Source organism: Pseudopipra pipra, chromosome 17 (assembly GCF_036250125.1).
Source record: "Pseudopipra pipra isolate bDixPip1 chromosome 17, bDixPip1.hap1, whole genome shotgun sequence".
NCBI lineage: Eukaryota > Metazoa > Chordata > Aves > Passeriformes > Pipridae > Pseudopipra > Pseudopipra pipra.
In genome coordinates, this window is record NC_087565.1 from 8618074 (window position 1) to 8644296 (window position 26223).

General features: G+C 41.2%; 1 protein-coding gene across 1 annotated transcript; it reads left to right on the plus strand.

The window, feature by feature from the left end:
- The first annotated feature begins 8130 nt into the window (after positions 1–8130).
- CBLN4 (cerebellin 4 precursor) lies at positions 8131–15663 on the plus strand. Its single transcript, XM_064674170.1, has 3 exons — positions 8131–8995; positions 10432–10548; positions 13162–15663. Exons 1-3 carry the CDS (start codon positions 8720–8722, stop codon positions 13357–13359), a joined length of 591 nt encoding a protein of 196 aa, XP_064530240.1. The 5' UTR covers positions 8131–8719; the 3' UTR covers positions 13360–15663.
- Positions 15664–26223: the final 10560 nt, after the last annotated feature.

Consider the following 26223-nt stretch of genomic DNA (forward strand, 5'->3'; position numbering starts at 1 on the left):
CAGGTTTCAAGCTGTTCATCTTAGAGAAGAACATATTAAAAGCTTCAAGCCAAGAGGCTGCTTAAAGAGCCCTTGGAGAGATCCTTCCCTGCCTCACACACAGATGTTTGGATTTGGATATTCAAAGAACCAAGAATTGATTCCCTGATTTTAAAGATGTTTTCTAGCTGCCTAAATGCTCAGGTAGTAAGTTTTCTCACCAAATTAAATATAGTTATTCATTTTTTCACTCTCTCTGCTCACTGCCCAAGAAGAATATCCCAAAAGCTGAACCACCTACTTTCTTCCAAGAGTAACAAACAAAAGGAGAGCTTTTGAAAACTCTAACTCAGGCAGGTATGAATATTTTGTGCAAGTAATAATTTTATTTAGCATTAACTTGAATATTTCACGTCACAGCATGTTATTGCACCTGACATGAGATGTCTAAGCAGAACAGTGGGTTTGTTTGGGTGCACATTGAAATAATTGCAGGGAATGCTAAATGGCTTAAGCCTTTACATTTGCTGCCTATTTACCAAGGGATGAATTTTGCCCATTGAAAATATTTTAGTCAAGGGCAGTCATCAGTAATTCAACAACAAAACCCCATGAAGTAGCTAAATATTGCTTTAAGCTCATTTTACAAATAAGACACTTGAAACAAAAGGTTTCAGATGTAAATTTGAGGTCTCTGGATGCAATATAAAAATACTGCAGTGTGTTTTGAAGCATCAATAACTGACACTCTTTTGCTTGCACAAGGGTAAATAACTGGTGATCTGTGCTCTGGTGATGTCACTTGCTCATAAGCATTGACCTAAAAAAACCCCTAAACCCCAAAGGTTATTGTCCATAAAGATCAAGTACTGATGGGCATATTTATACCAAAATTCTTCTTGCAGCTCCTAGAAATTTTCCTGAAAGAGCTCTACAGGATGTGCCCTGAAACGAAGTAATTATAAATAGAAATTTGCTCAACTCTTTTTCAAACCAGGAACTTTTCTCAGTCAGTAAATAATTCCCAGATAATATCCCAAGTTGCTGGCATTAATGCTTACATTGAAGTTTGTTGCTTGGAGTCCTGCCATTTAAAACAATCTGATCTCTCACTTTGTTGTCAGGAATTAAGCTGATTAGGAAAATTAAACCCCGTCCAAATCCCTTAGATTATGGATTTACTGAACTTGCCCTGTGAAAGGACAATGTGGCTGTGATGACTCTGCTCTCCAAGCCTTGGCTGCAGCTGATGAATCAACTCCCCAGTTCTCAGACCAAATGCCCCAAAGTCATGCAAAGCCTGGTTTTAGGTGCATAAACCCTTTCTATCCATTTGTCTCTCCATTTTTGGAAGCAGGAAGGCTGTTCTGACACCCTAGAGGCAAAAATTAACTTCTGTCTTAAAGCTTTTTTATCTGAATCCTTTGAGACTCAGGTGAGTGCTCATAGCTCTTATCTTGATGAACCATCCTTAGGAAGAACTTGGAGCAGCCATAGAGGAAGCTTCATGCAAAGCAGTCAGTGAAATTTTGTTATCTGCTGAAAGACAGCCAGTGTTTCCAGCTGAAAATTCCATGGACTGAGATTGGTATAATGCTGGGAAGCATGTTAGGAAATGACATGTGGAATGGAAGTCTTGGGGAAGGACACCCTTGTCAAGGACTTTGAGCTCGCAGTGATTATTGAACACAAGCAGCTCTTCAGGAGTTTTGACTGTTTGGATGGCTTTTAAATTTTTCTTTCTCTTTTGCTTAGTATTTCTTCTGCATATTTTGATATATTTTTTGGAGCTTAAAGGAGTTTTGGCAGAATCACAGGAAGCAGGAGGCTGGAAGGCACCTCTGGAGATCATTTATTCCAGAGGAGGGTGTCCAAGGCCATGTCCAGAGTGGGTTTGAATCTTTTTGCTGATGGAGAAGATGGATATTTCACAATTTCTTGGTGAATTTAACATTTCTGGAGGTTATTACCAAAACAAAGGCTGAATTTGGCCTCAGGAGCCTCATTTCCTTAAAAAATGGGTTAAAAAAAATGACGAGATTGTCACTTGGGAAAGACACCAAGCAGCCAAAGGAGAGAAATAGGGGGGGTCTGATGGACTTGGTTCCTTAGCTGTGAAATATATGTATTGTTTTCTTCCCTGCATCTTTTTAAAGTGCTCACTATGACAAAGATATATAACAGATATTTCTTGTCCTTGACATCTTTGCTTGGGCAGAATCAGAAAGGTCTGGTTAAGGATTCCTCAGTGACATGTCCAGGAAATTATTCAAACTTAATGGAAAATTACTTTTAAAAGACTTGATCTTTTTCCATCCCAGAGGTGGCTGCAGTTTATCTATAAGGAGTTCCAGGTTACATATATTTAATGACATAATGTTGGGGTTCTTTGGGGTGAATTTGCTTCCCTTGGGGAGTTTGGGGGGGGTTTGGAGGACTTGTAACCCAGCTCTTGCAGTGCTGTGCTCTCCATGCACATGATCATCTTCAGTGGAATTGTCTCTGTCCTTATCCATATATGATATTTCAACAGGAGTATTTGGAGGAGCCTGCTATTAACATCTGGGGAATGACTGCTTATATATGGCTGTGTTTTACAAAAAACTTAAACAATAAAAGAAAGAAAAAATTAGCGTTGTAATGCCCACTGCTTTTCTTGACACAGAATTTCTATGACAAGAGCAGTTTTAAACATTTATAGGGACACACAAACAGAAAGCTGAAACGTGAAATTATTTAAACTATGTATTAAATACCCAACCAAGGAGAAAAATGGGTTTCTGTCAGGATTCCATTTTAGAGAGATGCAGGAGAAACACTACTTAGGCTTGCTGGAGGCAAGTAAACCTTGGAAGAAAGTCTTGCATTACTTTGCTTTGATTAAAAATCATCACAATATTTATCCAGATTCATCAATTCCCATCTGCTACAAAGGTTAGGTTGCTCATACTTTTTGTTTATCTCTAAATATGTTGCTAAATTATAGCTGAAAGTTATTATACCAACTAATGAAGTAGGAGATAAATTAAAAAAAAAAAAAGCCAAGAATGTTTTCTTTTAAAATTGTCTATTAAACTTTAATTCCAAACACTGAAGGTAATGGTACAAATACAAGAGAAAGAGAAATTCGGTCCTGAATCCTCAAACAGGAGGAGACACAGAGACAGTAAAAGACTTGCTATTCCAGCTGCCTGTATAGTTGGTAAACGACACTGAATTATTTAATTTCTCTGACTGAAAGACTCATTTGCTCACTTTCTAACCCACATCCAGTAGTGAACTGCAAATATTGAAACTCAATAATTGCCACTTGATGTTAAACATTTTGCAGGTTTAAGCTGCATAAATTACATGCCCTCCCTAAGTTAGTTCCATGATTTGAAAATGTATATTGAGATCATAATATTTGCCATCCAAACGACCTATTACCAGAATATTAAGTTGAGAAAATGGCACATTGGTGCAGTTGACACTACTTCACAATCTAATTGTTTCCTTGACACCACATTAGCATGCTATACCCATAAAATATATTCAACAGTTCAAGCTAAATTGACAACCAACAGATTGTGGGAGCCTTTGGAAACTCCATCCTGAGCTCACTGTTACCACCTGGTGAAATGTGCTCTGGAGCCCAGAGTAGGTAACAAACCATGATCCTTCCCTCCTACCCCAAGGGAAAGCTTTCCCTGCTAGGCTATTTTTCTGGTTTTCTGACCATATCATCAGATTTCATTCCATTTGGGCAAAAATCACACTTCTTGCCTCATTAAAATGCAATTGAAAAATCTAAGACTGTTGCACAGATCAGTGAAGTGCTTTGCAAAATTATTTATTTAATAGAATTGCACAAATGTATTGGATAAACTAGAAGGAAAACATGGAAGAAATGAGGAGTTCTTTCCTAGACATAAACTGAAATACAGTGGCAAAACAAGAATTAAATTTTACTTTATAACAAGCTATACAGCTGCAAGTACCTGCTTTAAAGGCACGTGAGTTGATTTTATGGTCTTAATCCACCAAAACCCTGTTTTTACAGGAGGGTCAAACATATAAAGTAGAAATATTTCCTGGAAATATTTTGAATAAACATGAACACAAGACATACTACGCTGTTGTGGATAACTTAGTGAAAATTAAAGATGAAATTTACTGGCCTGTAGGTGTTGCAAACAACTGAAACATATCGAGGATCTTCGAAGGAGCAAAAAGAACCTACTGGGTCACATTTTGCTCTCATTTTCACAGTGATGTAAATCCAGACTGAGTCGATTTGACTCAGTGTAACAATATAACCGTGGAATATTTCCAGACATCCATCAAGGAATAACTGCAGGACAAGCTGCTGGGAGGACTCGCAGCATCTGCCCAGGAGTGTTTCAGACCCTGACTTGCACTTGGGCCTTAAGTGTGCTCAGCTTTGCAGTGTTGGTCAAATAAAAGGTCTGGCTGCATAAGAAATGCTGAATAAAGACCTCAAATGCCAATGCTGTCAGCATTTCTGAATGGTTTTACCTTTACACATGCAGGCATCCTGCTGACTCATTTTCTTAATCACCTCTAAAATTCACAGGGAATTTTAACATTCCGTTTCCTCAGAAGGCCATCAAAACACAAATTTATCATAGCAGAGTATCAGGGAAACTAAAGCAGCCCAAGAAATATAGGTAGACAATTGTTTTTCATTGTTTTCTCTCTTCTGCTGCTGCAGAATGTTTAAAAAATACTTGACGATGGGATGGATTGAGGAGAGGTACATTAAAATAGGCAAACATACAGAAAAAGCTTACTTAAAAATCCAGGGAAGGTTGACTTTAAGATGAAAATAAAGCAAGGAAAAATCTAGGCTTGATTCTGCATGTCTGAATTAAAGACCAAAAACTTCTGTTCATTGCAGTCATTCCACATGCACATGAAATTTTGTTATATTCCTATAGGATCTCTTTACATTTTATGCTTATATAAATGAAGTGAAATTTACTTTATAAAATATTTAGGGAATCTTCTTAAGAGCCTCTAAGCTCATTAGGCAGGTGAATTTGTCTTGGATTTGGCCAACAAAACGTTTAACCACGGGAGAGCCACAGGCCCAGCTGTCTGGAAGAGGAGCTGGTCTGTATGGGAGCCAAGAGCCAGATGGAGACGACAGCCAGCTCAGGAGTTGCAATATCCACCCTGAAAGGATGTAAAAAGATGGAAAAAGCTCTGACCACTGAGCTGATAAACACGGGGTTTGAACTGCCATCAGTATTCTGGCTTTGAATCCACCCCCTGTGCCCCCTCGTCCCTCATTAGGGTGAGCTCAGCACAACGTGGAGCTGGGGGTTAAATCCTGGGAGGAGCTGGGGGGTGCTCAGCCTGCTCCCTGCAAGAGCCTGCTCCACACTCAGCAAACAGAGAGCTCAGCCTGACAGAAGGGAAATATAATTAGGATAAAGAATAAAGAGAAGCAGAGGAAGGAGGGCTCCTGTTACCGAGGGGTTATAGAATTCATGAGGCCTCCAGACACTGGCAACGAGCTCAAAAGCAGCAGAGGAAGTGTGAGGCAGATTATTTCTCCCTTTTGTAAGGCAAATGACTAATTATACAAAGCAAGATTTTTTTTTTTCTCAAAAGAGATTTGAAAGGTATCATGCAATATTGATACAGAAATTGTAGTTGATGCAGGTTTACAAGGCAAGTGGTAAAAGAAAATGTAAATGCAAACATCGTGTTTTTTCCTTATTCTCCCTGTGGCTCTTCCTTTTGTCAGAAACCTGCCTCAGTGCAGAAAGTTCTCTGTGAAACAGCAAAACTCTTCTAACTGGAGACAGTTTTAGACTTCCCCTTCTGTGTCCATTATGGAGAAGAAGCTGTGAGGTTAATCCATCTGAATTTCCATTGTTGAGTATTGTTGCTATTAATTTTACTTGTTTTTCTTTCAAAGGAAGGAGAAAAAATAATCCCTGTTAGAGGGAGCTGGATCAATACCAAGAAATTCTTTGTCAGATAAAATAAGAACAATCATTAACCTTGTTGCTTATGAATGTAATGCAAACTCCTCTTTTCAGCTCACCTTGTCCACAGCATCCCCAGCGAACTTCCCTCATTTTGCTCAGCAGTTAAATCCCAGCTCAACCATCCAAACAAACACTGTTATTAATAACCTTGGAGCTCTCTTCATGCTGGATGGGTGGGGAAAAAAAGGAGGAGATGTTTCATGATATTCAGGTTCAGGTATTTTGATGATAGGGACTCTTCAGTTTGTTTACTTAGGCCTGGATTTGAGGCTGGATTATGGATATTATTTATAGATCCAGCCTCTCTGGGAGCAGCACATGAAGATAGTTCACGGCCATTCCAGCAGAATATCTATAGAGACACACGATGTTATTGTCCACAACAGAAAGAAATTAGAACCAAGTTGTCTGAAATTACTGTAAATTTTTTAATCTCTGACAAATGATTTATCTCTCAAAATTATCAGCAGTATCCAATTCCAGTTGAAATTTATGTGCATGTTATAAATAGATTTGCTGTTACTTGTGCAGAGTTAAGAGGCTACTCAGCAACTTGAGGTGCAGAAGAGTTTTTAAGTACAGGATGTTGAAATAGCGTGGAAGTATTTGTACATTTGTATTTATTCACAAAATATTGTGGCACAAGAGGTTTTCCTGTTTTCACACAGCTTTGTTTTGTAGGAGTCCTTCAAACAGGTGTTCAATCTTTTAATCTGGAGATCCAATTTCTACAACAGGGACAAAGTTGTACTGCAAGTATTTGCTTAATTTCTTGTTTCTTTTCCTTGCAGTAAGTGCAATTTCTCAATTGGACTTTTCTATTCATCTTTATTGGTGTCACTGAGTAAGAGGGTATTGATGCATTCCTAGAAAACAGTAGCATTTCTTTTTGCCTCTTGCCTGATTAATGGGATTCCTGAGTCTAGCCTTCTGAATTTTGGAGACTAATGCATTTGATGCTTGTTAAGAGGAACTTTGCCTGCATTATGGCTTCTCAAAGGCTTTGCTGAGTTCTGCAGACTTAATGCTTCACCCTCAGTTTTCCACATCAACTGAAAAACAGTTCCAGCTCATTTGCCTGCAGAAAGACTTGGTGTTCAGTAAAGAGGGGATTTTGGTGCTTTTTATTGCTACTGTTAGTCTCCTGGTGCTTCTTTAATATGTTTTGTCTGTTAGTGCCCAGATTGATGGCCAGCATTAGTTAGTGCACAGAGCTGAGGTGCTGGGTCTGTATCCCAAGCCTCTTCCTCAACAGAACGGGAGGCAGCAAGATGCTGGATTTCTAAAAATCTTATTTGCTTGGTTTCTTACAAACTATTGGCCCTTTGTTGGTGTTTTGGATGGAACCTGTTTGGCCAATTCGGCTTCTGGGAGCACTTGGTCATTTCTGCCAGTCCCTGAAGTGGACTGAGGTTTCACCACGAGACTATTTCAAGTGGGACCAGGTGATGCAGGAAAGATCCTCTCTGGAAGACATCAAGCAGCACCAAACCAGTCATGGTTTTAATAATCTTGAAATATATGGGAGTACTAAGCTAAGGTTCCTGCTCCAATCCTTCCAGCACACATCAAAAAAATAAATTAATAGTAGACAGAGGTTTAATCAAATCACTACCAGAAGCTGCCATGTGGCAGCACCATGAGGTGGTACCTGGCCGTGTTAATACTCAAAAAGCAGATAGTAAAGTCCTGTTGGTGATGTCAATGTGTGTGAAGGGTTTTAGGAAAGCTGCTTCCCTCCTGGCTGAGACAGGGAACCAGCAGTAGCGTGCACGGGGTGGGGGTGTCACACCAAAATTCAACTTGCAAATCCTTGCACAAGAAGTCTGTGTCCTGGGGACTCCTCCAGGTTTAGGGGCTGCCTTTCAAGCAGATTGCAGTGCTTTTCCCCTCCTTCTTCTGAAAATAGGGGACCTTGAAATGCTTTGGTGCTTTCCCTTCGGCTTTGTAGCTGCTTAAAAAGTTGCCTGGGAGGACTGGAGTGTGTGTACGAGTAGGGGGCAATTCCAAGGGGAGGGTCGCTAGTAAGGAAGCGTCCCATGTGCCCAGATAGGTGAGAGCTGGGCAGGTTTGTTATGACATAACTACTGGAGGGGGGGTGTGTGGAATTTGTGGCAGAGAGAGCGGGGGAAGAGAGAGAGAGAGAGAGAGAGAGTGAGTCGTCTGCAGCACCCTGTCAGTGCTATCAGAGACAGGATCTGGCAGCTTTGGGTTGAGCTACCACCTCTCCACTCCACCACTCCGAGCATCCTGGATCTCCAGCTAGAAGGGGAGAGGGAGCCTAGCAGCGGCGATCATGGCAACGTCAAATGGCTTTATTTCTTCGCGACCTCTCGTTTCTCTCTCTCATCAATAATTCACCTGAGGGCTTTTGTTTTCCCCACTCCCCCTTCTCACTCTCTTTTTTTTGATGCGGGAAGGGGGCCCCGGCCAGCGTGTATTTTGTCCGGCAGCTTTTCGAGGCGTGTTTTAAAGAGCTCGCGAAAGGACCCGGGAAGAGAAAAAAGAAGAGAAGAAAAAATAAAATAAAAAAAAAAAAAAAAAAGAACGGCACAAAGTGGTGGCGGGGGGAGGAGGAGGAGGAGAAGAGCGGGAGAGGAGAGAAGAGACGGAGGGGAGAAGGCGGCGGAGAGAAGACTTTGAGCGCGGCGGGCGCGGTGCGGTGCCGGGCGCGGTGCCGGGCGCGGTGGCCGGAGCGGGGCGCGGAGCGGCGGCGCGGGCGGCCGCGGGTGCGGACCATGGGCTGGCGGCTGCTGCCCGCCGTCCTGCTCGCCCTGGCGCTGGGCGGCCCCGCCGCGTGGGCGCAGAACGACACGGAGCCCATCGTGCTGGAGGGCAAGTGCCTGGTGGTCTGCGACTCCAACCCGGCCACCGACGCCAAGGGCTCGTCCTCGTCCCCGCTGGGCATCTCCGTGCGCGCCGCCAACTCCAAGGTCGCCTTCTCGGCCGTGCGGAGCACCAACCACGAGCCCTCCGAGATGAGCAACAAGACGCGCATCATCTACTTCGATCAGGTGAGCGGCGGCGCCCCGGGGCATCCCCGCGGGGCCGGTGCCTCCCCCGCCATCCTCAACAGGTGCCACCGCTTCCCTAAATTCCCGCACAAAGTTGGGGTGCAGGGGCGGCTGCTGCGGGCACCCCCGGAGCGAAGGGGCCGGGCAGGGGGGAGCTGGAGGGGTTGCAGCAGTGCCGCGGGTGCCCCCCGGGGATGGGGAGGATGCAGGGGAGGGCGGTACCGGCCCCACCGCAGCCCCTCAGCCCCTGGTGGATGGAGCCCAGCAATTCCCGGGGTGACGCGGGGACCGAGCACAGGGAGGCGCCGCGGCCGCAGCACTCGGGGGGCACCGGTGGGGGGACACCGCCCCGGGGGGCTTGGGGACAGGGGGTCCTCAGGTGTGAGCAGCTTGTGTAGGTTTTAGACGGTTTGTTCACCTTTTGAGCGGGGGAAGAGAAAGAATTTCAAGGGAAAATCCTTAAACTTTCCCTGAACACTCCCAGGTTCGTGGCACAGCCCTGTGCAGCTCAGCACCACTATTAATGTGCAGGTGCCAGCACACGTTTCAACACCGGCTCCTGTCCTGGGGCAGGTCCAAAGTAATCGAGATTGAGGGTTATTCTTCTTCCTACACCCTGTAGTAATGAACAGTAAATTGTCGTGACAGCTGGGGCCAGATATGTCACACAGCCCAATGCTGGGAGTGTGAAATGATCATAACTCCATGGACATTCCTAGTGGCTTTCTAGGGCTGTGCCTGGCATAAAGGAGCCTGAGAATAGCAATTAAAAATAAAGCATAACTAAGCAGAAAGGAAGCACAATCTAGTCATTAGAGAAGATGGGTAGCATATGGATGATGCACTCATTTAATATGTTCCCCTCTGTTACTTGTCTCTGATCAAACTCAAATTATTGTTAGTGCTTACAAAAACAACTGAAGCAGCAAAGGCTCACAGCCAGTTTTTCTGGGATGTGCCAGGTTTTTCAGCATATCTGGCTGTAAACTGGGGAATGAACTGTATCATTCATGTGTGTCCTTCCTCACAGCTTGGCACTTTGAGGAAGACAGTGTTGGCTTGACCATTGCTTTGTAAAACCACTTGCCACTCCCAGAATTAGTGGTTTTGATGTCATTTTTGGGGAATGATGGACAAAAATGCTTTTACTTAATCCCTTCTAAACACGTAAGGAAGAAAGGACTTGAAGGTATGACATAGTAGCAAAGTAGGAAACAATTTCCACCCTAGTTTGTTTGTAGTAAAGTTGTATTATAAATACAACTAAATATCCATAGTATGAGCTATTTCAACTTAATTGAGAGAACATGAATAAACCAGCTTAGATGTAGATTAAAAATTTTCCATGGGTGAATGGTTTCTAAAGTTATAATCTGTGTTTTTATTTAGTACTCAATACCAGTACTAATTCCCATGTTCTATTTTTCTGTTTGTAGATCCTAGTAAATGTGGGCAATTTTTTCACGTTGGAGTCTGTCTTTGTAGCACCAAGAAAAGGAATTTACAGTTTCAATTTCCACGTAATTAAAGTCTATCAGAGTCAAACAATTCAGGTATGTCAATCAAGTATATGATTGTAAAATCTTTTCCCTAAATTGTTTGTTTGGAATGGGATCTTGACTGAACACAGGAGTATTCAACACTCTTTCAAGGAAAAAATGCTTAGTTTACAGCAGCCTGTGGTGTTGACTTCCTAGCAGCTGAGTGAATTAATTTAAACTGAATAGCTGAGACAATGCAAGATCCTCACCTCAGATAAATTGCCACAGCTTCACTCATAAAACTGGGGTGATATAAAGAATTCAATGAATGAATGATCCAATAGTAAAAGAGAGCTCTGAATTTCACTTAATTGCTTAAATACTATTGAAGAGTCATATTTTCCTTCAGGTTAAACTGTCTGGAACACAGGAATTCAGGGATCTACATCAGATTTGACTAGTTTTTTAACATTTTACCTGGCTGACAGCTCCTGTTGCCAGGTAGCTCATTATCCCCTTAGTCTGCTGTGGGCCAAGGTTAGTCAACGTGGTCTACTTGTTCTGTAACCACACCAAAATGCTGTATCTCTACGGGGATGTCTTCTAAGGAACTTTATAGCACTTTAAACTTTTTTTTTCACCATATAATGTATAAAAGATGTGCCATATATTAGAGAAAAAGGAGTAATTTTGCACTTTCTTCTGTAGCTTAATAGCAACTGAACTGCCTAATTAAATATAAATATGTACTAGCTTAGAGGAAAAGCCTCTAAGTTCCTGAACATCCCTTTGCTGAGCCAACAGTAAATTCCTTAGAGTGCATTCCTTAATCTTCATGCCAGGTCCCACATTTTCTGTGATATACATCCTGGCTTTCTAGATCTGGAATGACATCTGTGGCTTCCTTTGTTTCCACCCATGAGACCACCAGTTTCAGAGAAGTATCTGATGCTTTTCCCTGCTCTGTCTTGCTCCTGGATGTGGTTTTCAGTGTGCAAGGCTGAGGTGAAATGGATTTCTGCAGGAGGAGTGGTCAGACTTTGCTTTGTGGCAGCTCTGGCTCCTGGGAAAAGTGTAAATGGTGGAGATGGCAGAGAGCTGGTGCAGGACACAGTCACATCCCCGGTGAAATTTGCCTTCATTTTACAGTGGGAAATCTTAATTCCCTTCAGGGCAATGGCAAAAGCCTTAAGTGAAATATTGACCTCATGAAAATCTCTGTAATGGGCTTATAAGCTGTTTAATGTCCTTGAACTTTGTTCTTTTCACTCTCTTAAATGCTGAAGGTTGAAATGGCCTTGAATAACTGTATGCCAGCCAGTTCATTGGATTTCAAATGCATATTGCCAAGGAAGATGCCAAGGCTTGGTTTCTGGAAGTCCAGCACAGGCTGGTGTTTCACACACCGGGGACTCAAACCTGGGAGTTTGGGGCTGGTGACAGGGAATGTTACAACCTGTGACATGGCCTGAAATATTTAATACATCCAGAGTTTCTAAAGTAATGAAAGTTTTGGCACAGTTAATGTGAGACCATCGGGTGCAAACCCGTGATGCATCTTCTGCTGTGATTAAAATTGTTGTAAGATGCTCTGCAGGGGAACCCAACCTAGAGAGATGGTACAGAAGGAGTGGGATAAATCAAACCCAAGCAATGAGAACCGAACCCTTGATGTCCTTTTTCTGCATGTTTGATACTTAGGAAGGAGAACCAGAAACCATTGCAGTGGAACAAACTGGCTTGAGTCTCATGCAGACTTTAAACACCACTAAATCACCTCAAGGCTTCCTACACAAGTGATATCACTGTGCTCCTGGAACATCTGTTAGTGCCATTAAATATCATTAAACTGCAGTTTGTTCCCCGGGGACATCTGATTAAGTGGATTTCCCAGACAGGTGAATCCCAAATAAGGGCCAGATTCTGCTGCCCTGACTTCTGCTGAGCAGTGATTTATCCCGTGGTGACTCCCATTAAAATTAATGGGAGCATATGCAAGGCCAGCACACTCCACATGAAAGAGCATTTCACCATTCACCCCTGTGTGACTGCATTAGAGCTATTTAAAAAGAAAAAGCAGAGCTAACAGTTTGCCATGGGGGAAACGAAAAATGCCTGGATCTGTCCATTCCCTCAGCCCTGCCCATCTCTGTTTGCAGCGTGTCTGTGATGCTGCTTTCAGAGCAGAGGCTGTGCCGACTTTCAGAAGGGTTTTACAGAAAATTGGAGCCAGTACCATGGTTTATAAAGCTAAAGATTGGTTCTAGACTTTAAAATTGAGCTGCCATCGGTGATGGGAGGGGCAGAGATTTTGCTGCCACTGAAGTGTGAGCTCCCAGGCCACTGTGGTGCCTCTGACACCTCATTAGGTGCCTGTATCACATCTCTGGGGGCCCAAGTTTCTTGAAAATGCCTTTTTTTTTGCCCCTGAGTATAAATAACCCTAAATAACCCCTGACACAGGCAAAGTGATGCAAATTGAGTGATAACTCCCTCTGCAAGTCCAGCCCATGGAACACCAATGAGCTCGTACACACCAATTAAATGTAATTATTAGTTTAAAACAACCCAAAAAACAGTGAAGATTGGGACCTTAGCAGGGCTCTTATTCTGTAGTTAATATCCAAGGGTAGTTCTTGGTGTTTTGCTGGTAATTGGAGCTTTTCAGTGGTTTTTCTCTTGCAGGTTAATTTGATGCTGAATGGAAAGCCAGTCATTTCTGCTTTTGCTGGGGACAAGGATGTCACACGTGAAGCTGCCACTAATGGAGTCCTGCTCTATCTGGACAAGGAGGATAAGGTTTACCTGAAACTGGAGAAAGGTAATCTGGTCGGTGGATGGCAGTATTCTACGTTTTCTGGCTTTCTGGTCTTCCCCCTGTAAAGTCAATTTTCCTGTGACATTCATCCAGGTGTGGACTCACCATTGCCTCTGTTACATGAAGATCATTTTATCATCATGGGATTGATGTTTCTTTATTGGTTTTTCATGGATTCTCCCTATGGATTTTGGCCCCATTTGAACTACTCAGAAGTTTCACAGAATTTTGTGTGTTTAAATACAATATATTTGGACTGAGACTAAAGCAGACAATAAATATTTGTGCTTAACATTACAGTCTAAAGCTGCCTGCAAGATTTATTCCAATCACATTTTCTGGACTTACTGGATTCATGAGAGAAGTGGATTTTCTTTAATTATGAAAAAAAACTGGCAACCAGGTCTTTAATTTAGGAGAGTTTGAGTTCAGACTTCAATCAAGAGTTAGTGCGTTGCTGCCAAAGAACTGTATATTGATATATTGGTCATACATGTTTTTGTCACTGGGACTTTACTGCCATGATCTATTCCATTGTCTTGAGAGAGGTAATTATTATTGATAAGTGGTTGACTTTAATTCTCCTCTGAGTGTTGTGTGTTGGATGGTTCACCCAGATATTTAAGCTCTGTCACTGCTCCCATCAAGTGTAGCCCACATAAACTAAAGGGTCATGGGTGTATTTTAGTCAGATATGAAAGATATTCCTCTTTTCCACCTGCTGATTTCTAAAAAGAGTAGCAGATTATAACCATTAAGACAAAACTTACCAGGGTTAAAGGTGATCATTCAGGCACAGCTTTGCAAAACAGCTTTGCCCTGCAGGAAGTCTCACACTTATTCTTCAATTTTAATTAACATGAACGATAAAAACTGCTTTATTAAAATCCTAAGGGATTCCTTCCTTAGCCACAACCACTTTGTTAGCTGGAGATGAGATCCCCCTTGTTTGTATTTATGTGTATTTTTCAAACCTTCTGTTGTGTTAAATCTGATTTTGCCTTAACTCCACAATTGTATATAATTTTAGGTCATATATTTAACAAATGTTAAATCCAAATAGCTGGTACCTAACTTGGTACAAAAGCTTTTCAGCTTTTTGTACAGGTCACGTGAATTCATAAAGTTATTTATTATATCACTGTTACATAATAAAGATTAATACATGTTAGCTTAATTTTTGACCTTTGGATTTTGGAAGTTGCTTCATGCTATTTTTTTATTGGATGTAATTATTATATGCAAACTGTAAGCTTTTGGGATTCACAGAAACTACCCCAGGAGGCAGGAAAACTGCCATAAGTTAGTCTGGCAGAATCCTAGAGGTAATCAGAAGGATCTAAAAATAACCTATGCATTTTATTTAGAAAACAAAAAGATTTAGGCAGAAATCCTGGCCTCACTGAAGTTACTGAAGAATCACATTGATTCCAAAGGGTTTTGGATGAAACCTGTTGCTTTAGGTTTTTACCATCAGCATGAAACTCCAGTGCCATCAAATTGAATATTAAATGATTTTCACAGGAGCTGCTAATGAAACCTTCATCCCTCGTGCCCCAAATAGACACTGAATCGATGGATCTTTGTGCCTTGCATATCATGAAGGATATGGTTCTAAATTAAAAAATACTGTGTACTTGAAAATGTTTCTGGATGGAAGGACCTGCAGCAACTGGGACCTTCCCTAAGAGCCAGTTTAGGCTGGAATTTGCTGCTTTAGATGACCTGGTTCCAGTCTGTTCACTTGTTAGTCAAGTGCAGTGCCATGTTGCTCCAGCTGCTGTAAATGGATATTTCATTGATTTAAAGTCAGTTGGTTGGTTGATGCTCCTGATTAAAAATGCCAGGGAATCAGTGCCCAACACTGTGCCCAAATTCCTTATTGTTCAACACCCAACATACAGGATTTTTTGGGCCATTTCAGGAGGGTAGGTGGGAATATTCCCCCTCTATGAGATGTCAGATGAGGAGGTGATTTTTTTAGACACAATATTGAGCACTGCAGTTTGGGAGGAAGTAGAAGGACTTGGCAATGAATGATGATTAATGATTTATGTGGCTGAAAAATATAAAAAATTATTATGACCAATCAAAAAGTGTTACTGCTGTACCCCACAAATGTGTGTGTATATATATATATATATGTATATCTGAACCACCCTGGGATTGCAGCACATAGTATGCATGATGTTATAAAGAGGTTATTTGTCATAAGGGTTTATTTCAGAGGGGAACATCAATATTTTGTATAAGACTGGTAAAATCTGAAATCTCACCCATTGAAATATATGTAATGTAAAAGACGTGTTGCTACACAGACAGAAGAAAAGTGGCATTAAAGGTGTCAGTATACTTTCAGAATGATCAAATGTATCTAACTTCTTTAATTTGTAAACATATCATCTTTAAAAGCTGCCTTCAGCATTCAGCAATAATCCTGAACTACCTTAATGTAGTGGTGATTTCCCCTTGGTAAAACATTTGTGGTTGCTTCAGCCCTCAACAGTTACTTAAACTTCAGCTAGAGGGGCTGGGAAGTTATTCAATTAGGGAGTTACACTTTGATTGAAGTATCCTAAATTTTTGCCATCAGCTTCTAAAATCATTATTTTGCCAGTTAAAGGAGAAATTTCACTGGAGTCCCTGGAAAGCAGCTCCTGATATTGTCACACAGTGCTGAGCACTCAGAGATGGCTCTGGGGACAGGCAGGGCTCTCAGCTCACATTTAAATGTTTAAATAGCAACAAACTGTGGGGTTTAGACCACAATTTGAGCTACTTTGCAGATCTTATTGTGTTGTCCCAGAGTTATGTCAGTAGGAGTCACTCCCAAAAAAGAAGGATGAGCCGGGTCTGGAAAATCCTGTTTCTCTTCTCTCTCCTCATTCCTTTTTTTCCCCTTCTGCCTTCCCATGTTACTTCTACAGCAGTTTTCCTGTTCAGCAGCAACAGCTCAGGAGACACTCCACATTTCAAAAGGTATTTAAGATTAGAGGTTTGATTTTTTTTCAAGAACTTAAACCTGTATTGAGCTGCACTGTAAAGGTTACAGCTGGTTTTCTGATCCTGTTCTATTCCATGATCCAGTCCTCTTGGTTCTGGAGAGGGCAGAATTATTCCTCCCTCTGTATGTATCCCTGCTGCAGAATGTGCTGAGGATCTACACCCACAACCCTGAGCATAAATCCACCTTGCAGTGAACTTTGTAGCTTCCAAAGGTTGATTGTGCAAGAAAACCTTTTAGCCACATGAGGTAAGGACAAAAGAAAGAACTTACTTTCTGAAAATAACAGATATATTGTTATTATCTGTGATCTCTCTATTTTTTTTGATCTGTTTTATTTATATTTTATCCCTATTTTATTGTAAAATTAAGGAGAAAAACCCTCTCTGTTTTCCTTTCTTTCACTCCTGAATGATGTAAATGTTGTTGGCAGAGCCAGGTCTCCCTGTTCCCCTGGGTTCACCCAGTGTAGAAACCTGCTCTGTTCTGTGGATTTCTGTGCACTATGAAGAGTTTAGGCTGCACATGCCAAATGCCTGCAGAGCCCAAAAAGATACTGTTCAAAAGAGCCTGGGAGCAGCAGTGTTTTTGGAAAAGGCACTGAGGTAGCTTTGAAATTTTCACAAGCTCTTTTGTCTCTACATAAAAAGGAAAAACTAACTTTGAAGCATAGAGAAAGGAAAAAATTTCTTTTTTATTTTTTTTTATGCAACATTTTGTATTTATTTCATGTTACATCATTTTCTAGTAGCATCTGAACATTTTCTCAGTGTTAATTAAATTGCTTTGGCCAGGTCATGGCAGGGTAAGTATTGAAACCTCAGTGTTACTACTGAGAAAATGGAGACAGTGTTTGGGTGTCAACACATCCAGTACCAGTGACTGGCTCTGTTCAGTTTGCTGGATCAATCCTTTTTCTGATATGAGGCATTTTTTAAAAACAAATTATAGTTTTGGAGTAAATGGCATTCTGATGTATTTCCCCTTTCATATTATATCTAAATAATATTTCTGGAAAGTTGAATGCAGTGAAACAGTTTTAAATGCCCCAAAAATTTCACAATTAACTCTCAACTCCTTTTTTTTTTTAAGCCCCCAAATCAACACATCTGCACATACAGTATCTTTACAAGCAGGTCTTAGAGAGAGAAACACAAGAAGCTGTGTATCATAACCACAACAAGGAAGCCAAACCATTAACATGAAATATGGGCTGAAGAAGAGAAACACATAAATGTTCTGCTCCTTTAGAAGAGGTTCTGAGTTTTACCTTAACAATTCATTGCCCTTCATATTGTAAGAGCTCTTTATAGTATTCAAACTCTTTGTCTTCTAAAGACAACATTAACCAGCTGACTCAGTGTAAATAAGTGAAGGTTCCCAGTGACAGAATTTACTGGCTGGCACATGCCACAACAACATATTTTTTGTGCTCTTGCTGTCCAGACAGAAAAGGCTCCTTTGAGAAAAGAAATTGTCTTAGACACTGAGCTAAACTTATTTATCTGTTGCTGCTTAGGAATGGGGAGGGGAAAAAAACCCCTTTCCTACCCTGGAGCACTAAGGAGAATGCATACAAAGAATAATGATAAAATCAGTCACTGTTATATAACTGAGGATGAGAATAATGGGGAAGTGGCTTGAATAGTGTGTTTAGTGAGAGCTGTGATCTGAGGCGTTTGATGGAAGTGATCACTATTTTAATCTTCACAGGTTGGGGGAAGGGAAGAGCCGGTTGCATCATTTTTAACAGGCTCTTTTCCTTTTTTTATTCTCTTCCCCCCTGCCATTTCCCTTCTGTCTCGTGGTTCTGCTTGGCTGCAAAGGAAAAAAGTGATCGGCAGCAACCTAAGAAAAGTTCATTTCTGAAGAGGGATGAGAGGTTGTTTGGGGGTTTTTTTGCTGGTATCTGATGTGGGGGCAAAACCCAAAGAGGAGAGGGGGGTAAAACAACAAAATAAACCTAAATACGTTCCTGACCCAGCATCCAGTTCAGTGAAATACCTAAATATGTTCTGCTTATACACGTAAGACTCTTCTACAGTGCATGACCCCGACCCATCCCATTACAGCCACTATTTGTCATCTGATGGCTTTTGGTCCTGCTGGAGGAAACTGGATGTAGAAGGGTAGCACAGAGCACTGGAAATGATCAAATAAAACAGCTTTATCTGTGTGTGTGTGCCTGGATTTACTCCTGCACTGCAGGTCCCTCACTCTGGGGGCATTTCGGTGCCGAGGGCGAACATGTGGATGAACTGTGACACACTTGGAAACCAGTTGTGAGTGTGGATATGTTGGAATCACTGCTGACACAAGGAAAATACTGCATCCTAATCCCTGAGTGAGGAGTTTTAGTGGTGCTGTATAGTCCTGGTGCTGGAAGGAGGGAGATCTCCACAGCACTGGGCACAGTGACCAGAGACAAGACCTGCCCAGGTGGAGGGTCTGTATTGACCCCAGTGGAGCTGTAGGAGTCTGAGCAGTGCTGTGGCAGCCAGACAGGCTGGTGGCTGTCCTGGAGTTCCACTCAATTTAAAAATCAGTGTTTGGGGGTTTATTTTATCCCTTTCTTTGTAAAGCAAGGTCTATTTGCAGTGAACATGTGGGATTCTCAAACAAAGCCCGTCTTTAACACTGACTGAAAGTAAACGTAAAAAAAAAAGTCTACAGCAAGGCTACATTTCTCTGAAGTTGAAGCCATGCAATTAAGTAGCAAAATGAATTAAAATAGTCTGTGCTCTACTACACAACTAAATATAAAGGAGCAAAATTGATTCTGGCCTCTCTCCCATGTACCTACAAACCAGCTTGGAAGCTCAATATAACAGAGAGCTCATTATTCCACCTTTTCCCACTGCCCAGGAGTAGAAACAGCTGCAGGGTAGCATTTTCATGAGAGGCAAGTTAGTGCCAATGTTGGAGCATCTTCCTGGGACAACAGGGCTCAGTGCAATTCCTCCAGAGCCTCCCAACCATCCGAGCAGCCTTCACAAGGCTCCCACCTACTGCAGGTTGGAAAATTTTACTCAAAGCCATTCCCAACCAGAAAACACCTTTGGGATTCAATTATTGTTAGCAAAAAGCAGATGCATTAGAGAGAAAACTATTTTGAATCCAAAAGCTTTTACTTTTAATTTTATGCTCACTTTTAATTTGAAAGATTATGTTGGTTCAAAGAGAAAAGGGAAAGAATTGAAACTGAAATAAAGCATTTGAACTTTCAAAATAAATATTGCAAATAAAACATTTAAACACATACTGCTTTAGGGTGGGGTTTTTTTGTTGTTTTGTGGGGGGGGGTTGTGTTTTTTGTTTTTTGGTGGTTTGTTTGTTTGATTTTTTTTTTGCTTTTTTTTTTTGTTTGTTTGTTTTTGTGACTGGAATTTAATTTAGGGAAAAATCATACAGTTTTGGAAATTTGTTCAGATTTTTTTTATTATTATATTTCCAAACCTCTCTCTCTCTCTATTTTTTTCCTTTTAACATGAAGCAAACATTTTCCCATAATCATTATTTCCATCCTATTCATTGATTTTCTAAAGCACACAAAACTGGCCACTGAAAAGGCCACACAAAGATTTCATAAACTTCTTCTTTAATTTCAGGAGGTACCTCTAATGTCCTGGGGAGGGCTGTTTTCATCCTCAGGGAGGAGCAAACACTGCAGATTTCTCCTATTTAGAAAACCAAGATCACGTTTAGCTCACCTGGATTAAGGAACTCACTGGAGGCTCAGATCAGATTCAAGCTCAGAGGAATTTCCATGGGCACTTTGGATACTTTGGGCTCAGGGTAGAAGGGCTCCAGCTTTCACACAGAAGGTGATTTTCTTTGCGCCTCCAACTTGACTCCACCTTCCCCCCACAGTCACTGCTACCTAATATGATGTTGGTGACTAGTTTATTTTATTTATTTATTTAAGCTTTCTCATAAATTCTAATTCTGAGAGTCTTGTGGGGCACTAAGAACTGGCCAGGAAATGTCTGGCCAAGAATTGTGATCAGTCCTTTCAAAGCTGAGGAAAAGGGACATTTCAGGCAACAAACTCCCTGGGTTCCCTTCCTCTCTGTGGACTTGAGGCCACCCACATGTATTTAAATCAATATTGAAAAATTGATAGGCATATTTGCTTAATTCAACAGTTATTGGTACAGGTATTAACTCAGTTAACCAGTACTATGTGATTTGGTCCTGTTGGGCAATTTTTTATCTTTATTTTTATTAATGAGGTAATCATAAAGCTCTATGGGCACTGAAGAGAGACAGTAACCAGCTACCTGAGAAGGCCTTCAACACCAGCTTGGAAATGGCAAAAAAGTTGTAGAGAGCAGTTGCAGCCATCACTGTCCAGGTGGAACTGCTCAAACAACACAGATTTACAGCCAGAACAGCAAGTGATAACCTGAGGTACACATCTGTTTAAGGAACTCATTTCTCATGTCTTTGGGAGATATAAGATAAAATACATCTAGAAATAGTTCATGTCTAGAAAGCAAAACTGGGATCCAAATAATGAAAAGATTGAAGAATGAATACCTAAACCATGGGAATATTAAGGAACATCATGTCTGTGTGAGAGAAAAGAATTCTCCAGTGGCATCACGTGTTTCAGTTTTTGTGGACTGTTTAAATGGATTCCTGCAAAAATGGTGGAGGCTTCTGAAGGAGAGAAGTCCAAGAGCATCTCTCTTAGTTGCTTTGAATTCAACAAAGGTGGTCTGGGTTTAGTCTCCTGCAAACAGTGATTCACTGGGCATGATTCAGCTGTCATGTACTTGGTACAGGAATTACTTCAGTGGCTGAGGATGGAAGACACTTCAGGTCTCTGAGAAGAGACAGCTGAGGGTGTGTAACTGTGATTGTGTAACAATGCCAGAAACAGAAAATACATTAAGTTTAAAATTCTGACTTGCAGGCTGCAGACAAGTCCCCAGTTTTTATAAGTCATATTCAATATTATGCACATACATCTGGTGGAAAAGGCTGTGGGGGTTTTCTTGTGCTTGTCATTGTCAGTCCTGGCTAAGACACAGACTTGGCTTAAATGGGGTTTCCAATAAGGATGACATGCAGGGTGCCAGTTGTGAGCATTTCTAAACTTGAGGATTTGTCAAGAACTCACCCTGAGATGAGAGATTTTGCTGAGCACACGGTCCAAGAGTTTCAAGATGAAAGGCTGCTCAGTAGAGCTGGACAACATGTAGCAAGTACCTTTTATGGAGAAAAAAAATGATGCCTCAAATATTGTTTTTTTGGGATGCAGAGAAAAAGAGACCACACAAAGCCTGGTGTGCAACAGCACCTGCAAAACTTGCAAAAATAACATTCAAAAATAAAAAACAGCCTCTCCTGGTGCTCCTCTCAGCTCTTGGAGGTTTCTACTGAAAGTGGGTGAACTGCCTGGCCCTGTTTTGGGTGATGGTCAATAGAAACCTCCTCACCTCACACATTTTGAGTGACACTTTAAACAGTAAACAAATCAGTAACTGTTTAAGCACTGCTTAAGCTTTGTTTTTTCTCTATAGTAAATCTGAGTTTAAGGTGTTCAAAAGGCATTGTTAGATTTTTTTTTTTCCCCCCTATTTTCTTCTGGAAAGATCAGCTAAGGAATTTGATTTTCATGATGCCCCTTAGGGTCCCCACAAAGTAATAAGTCAGCATCATTTTCTAGCTACAGTTGATAACATTTATTGCTAATTCTTTAAACCCTTCTATAAGAGAAAACAAGTCTGCAACCTGCATTGCACCCACAGGAATAATCTTTCTTTTCCTCAGTTTGGTAATTCAATTGTGACTTGTAAACTTGTGCAGTTGTAGCAAAAAAAGTATACAGTCAACTCTAATCTATCTTGAGGAAAGTAAAAAGTGCTTACCAGCACTAGTGTAGTAAATCCTGGCTGCTTTATTAAATAAATGTAGAATTTCTTCAGAAGCCTTAAGGAAGAAGAGTTTTAAAATATCTGAACAATTTAGCACGTTTTGAAGCTGAATTGATTGAATTTTGGAGTGAGATTTAGACTGATGACATACCAAATCCAACTTAAATTAGCTGGAAAAGTATAGGCATTACTGATGCCTTGAATGGTGAAAGACAAACCATCTACTGGAGAAATTCTGGAGGATCATAATCTTTCTGGTACTGGCAAAATAAAGACTCTAAAAAAGATCCCAAAGCTATTTATATTTGTAAGTCAGACTCTGAAGAGTCTTTACATAATCACTACACACGTAAGCAAGGACAAGATCCAGCAGACAGTTAAGCACATGTATAATGCTCAAATCTGACGTGATTTCATGGATTTTGGTGCACTTGCTTCCATGTCTGAAGTTATGCATCTGCTTTATTCTTTGTTGCACCAACAGAAGAGATTTTAAATGCTTTCAAAAGGAATTTGACACGCAGGTGGCCAAGCAAACTCCTCTTGCTGTGCTAAACTCAGGGCATCGCTCACAGATGAAACCTCCTCCCCTCTTCCAGGAGGCTCCAACTGAACTGGAACAGTGTGGGTGGATTTGAGCACCTTCAGAGAAGGCCAAAATCAGATGAGTCACGTTAGTATTCATTAAAAAAAAAAAAAAAAGAATAATCTGCAGTTTTCTGGCAAAGGAAGGGATATGACAAGATAATAAATATTAGAACCATCCCCTCTTTAGCCCAGGTTGGGCTGTGGGAGCAGATGTTGCTTTAACTGCTGTGCCACAGCCCCACCCCCCCTCATTTTGGGGTACTCATTGCCCACCCAATGGAATGGAAAACTGTGCTTTGTACATAGGGGGATGGCAGAAAACAGGGAAACAGGGAAACAGGAGCACCAGGTCTGCCCGGTCAGTTGAATCTGACCTGGTGCAAATTACCCAAGAGAGGTTTTTAATACCTTTTTTTGATGCAGGTGATGAAGCAGAGTATTATCACACACCTACTGGGATTGACTGGACTCTGCAAGAGTGGGAGGCTGCAATTCAATCCCTCCCTCAGTCTAGTCCTGTCTTTTACAGAGAGAGACACAATAGATTTCATACATCTGAGTCATTATATAGGTCTTGGAAATCTAAACTTTTTTATCATCTCTAACATTTCATGTATTTTTCGTTCCCCAAATAACCAAGAGCAGAAGTGCCAGCATGCAGTGGGTTACAAAATATATTACCCTTTAATGTATTAAAGATGCTTTCTCAAAATTCATACTGGCATTAGAAACACTCACATTCCCTTTGGCATTTCCTCTGATGTTGTCCACACAGATTGAGGAGAGTGGTTGGTATTCATCTTTGAAATGGTTAGGAACTGGATTATTTATGTATTTATGCATTTCTAGATGCCCATTCTTTACCAAGAGATAAGAAGCTCCCCTTTAGACTTAAAAATATTAGTTTGAGTGAAGTTGTAATACTGCAGAATATGACTACACTGCTAGGGACTGGTTGCAGCAAGATTAATTTCTGTGGCAATGAGCTCCCAGGTGACTGGCCTTGAACACAGTACTGTCATTAAAATGTAGCTAAAACAGTAGTTTAGAGGCAGTTATGAAAGGCTTTCAGTATTGGCCATATGACTGCTTTTAATTCACCTGCAATGTGAAATTTCAATGGGAGGAGGCTGGAGATCCTGGTTACTTACAGAACTGAGGACCTTAAATGTAACAGCATTAAATCACCTTAATTTGAGGCCAGACTCTAAATTCAAATCTCACATCTGTAGGAGATGGAGTGAAATAACTCCCACCCTTTAAAAACTGAGTAAGGTGCTCAAAGGCAACACAAAATGTAACACACCAACAGTGTATTTTTTTTCCCTTTGAAGCTGGAGATTTTTGGAGATGGTCACAGAGGAAGTGAGCACCAGACAGCACAGGGATGTTTCTTTGCTCCCAGCTCTCTTCCAGCTGCTATTTAACAAAAATATTACAGAATCCAACAGCACACTTTAGCACAGTTTTCCTGAGCTCTGTGCTCATTACCGTGTTTCTGTAGGCTGCAGAAATACCTGTGAGCCACATAAATACATTAATGCACTAAGTGAGGGTCAGGGCTCAAAGTGCTTAAAACCTGGGTCTCATTCAGCCCATCAGTTTGGGGAGTGATGGCTACAAAGGGGGAACTGGAAAAGGTTGGAGCTGAGCCCAGAGGGACACACTCACGCTCACCTTGAGGACTTAATTTGCAAGCCTCAGGGGACTTTTGGCTATAAAAGGAGCACAACTGACTGCAGAGTTAAAATGTGTGTATGAGGTGACAAGACCCTCTGCTACTGTTTCTTTTTTTTTTTTTTAATACATACCTCAAGCATACAAAAATAAGAAAACTTATGCTTTATTGCAGTGGTGTGGCCAGAGCTGAGCTACTCACCAGATGATATGTGTGTCCAAAGATCTTTAAAATACAACGTTCTTTCCTAATATAGGAAACTCCCTTCAGAAAGTGGAATGAATTGCAGAGCAATGTGAGAAGAGAGTTCTAAGTTGCAGTCTTGAATTTAAGATTTCTAAGGATGGGGGAACTGAACTCAACACAAAGAGTCCTAATTTATCCCTGAGATTTTATTACAAGTCACATCCAAATGTAAAACGGAATTATTTCTTGAGAAATTGTGGGAGAAAATCCTACATATTTCGTACTGAGACTTGAGCTTGAGTCAGTGTGAATTTTCAGTTTAGAGGTAAAACAACCTTGGAGGAGTGCAGATGAATGTAGCTGATCAACCCTTTCAAATGCAGGATGTATTTGCAAATACAAAGGAGGGGGCACAAGAATTGAACTTGCTGACCTGTTAACTGGGCCAGCTCTGCCTGTTTCCACTTCCCACTGGAGATGGTTAAAATTGTCTCACTCCCTTTTGTGAGGCTCTGACTAAACCCTTTCATTCACTGTGTCTGCAATTGCTCAGGAAGAGTGTGAGAGACTTTCTATTGAATTTGGATCTGAAACCTGTATAGACTCAGCGCATCCCTAACCTGGAGCTGAACTGTATATTCTTTCTCCAAGCCTAGATCTGATGACATTTCAGCATCATAGATACGAACTTTTCTTAATGAGAAGGACTGCAGAGCCTACACAATGGAAGTCAGGGGTAAAAACATGGAAACAGAGAATTATCTCCTAATGGGACATTCCTGTCTAGGGGCACTGGCACTTCCTTTCCTTGCATGGTGATAACAAAACTGTTTGCTTTGTCCTTCTTGGATACTTTAGGCATTTACTAAGTGGCCACAACTCAAAAAGGTCTCTTTTCAAGGACCTCAGTTGATAATTCTTCATTCTCCAACACAAAGAAAGCACAGGAACAAAATTAGTCTTGACTACTAATAAAGATATATCGAGTCAGTGATGAGCTCAGCATTGCCCTCACAGCCTGCTGACTGTTCTCATGAAGTCCTACTCATTTCCTTCTGCCAAGGTTTTCTGAATGTGTTGTGTAGACACAGGTAATACAATCTTAAATAAATAGGCCATTAATGGGATAATTTTCAGCCTATATACTAAGGCCACTCTCCTTCAGATCTACACAATGAGGAAGGAGTGGGGATAAAGGGTAGGAGAAGGCAAAGAATGTGATGTACAGAGCAGGAAAGCAGTTACAGAAACTGGGATACATCTGGGAATCTGGCTTGTTTCCTTATTTCCATCAGCTCAGGGATGGTCGAAGTCAAACCATAGGTTTGAGTTCTTGTTTTAGTTCAGTCAAACTTGAGTTCAACCAGCAGAGCCACAACTACCATGTGCCAGACAGAAAGAAATTGAGGCTGAGGCAGCTTATGAATGATCCCACTGACTTATGGGATAGACATTTTGTTATTTGAGAGGGATTGTAAGTGCTATAAGGACTGTGAACAGAGAGGGATCACACATGATAAGGAAAGGCAGTGTTGATATAGGAGAAATATCCTACTGCTAACAGAAATCTTTCTGTTGAATCATACTCTGC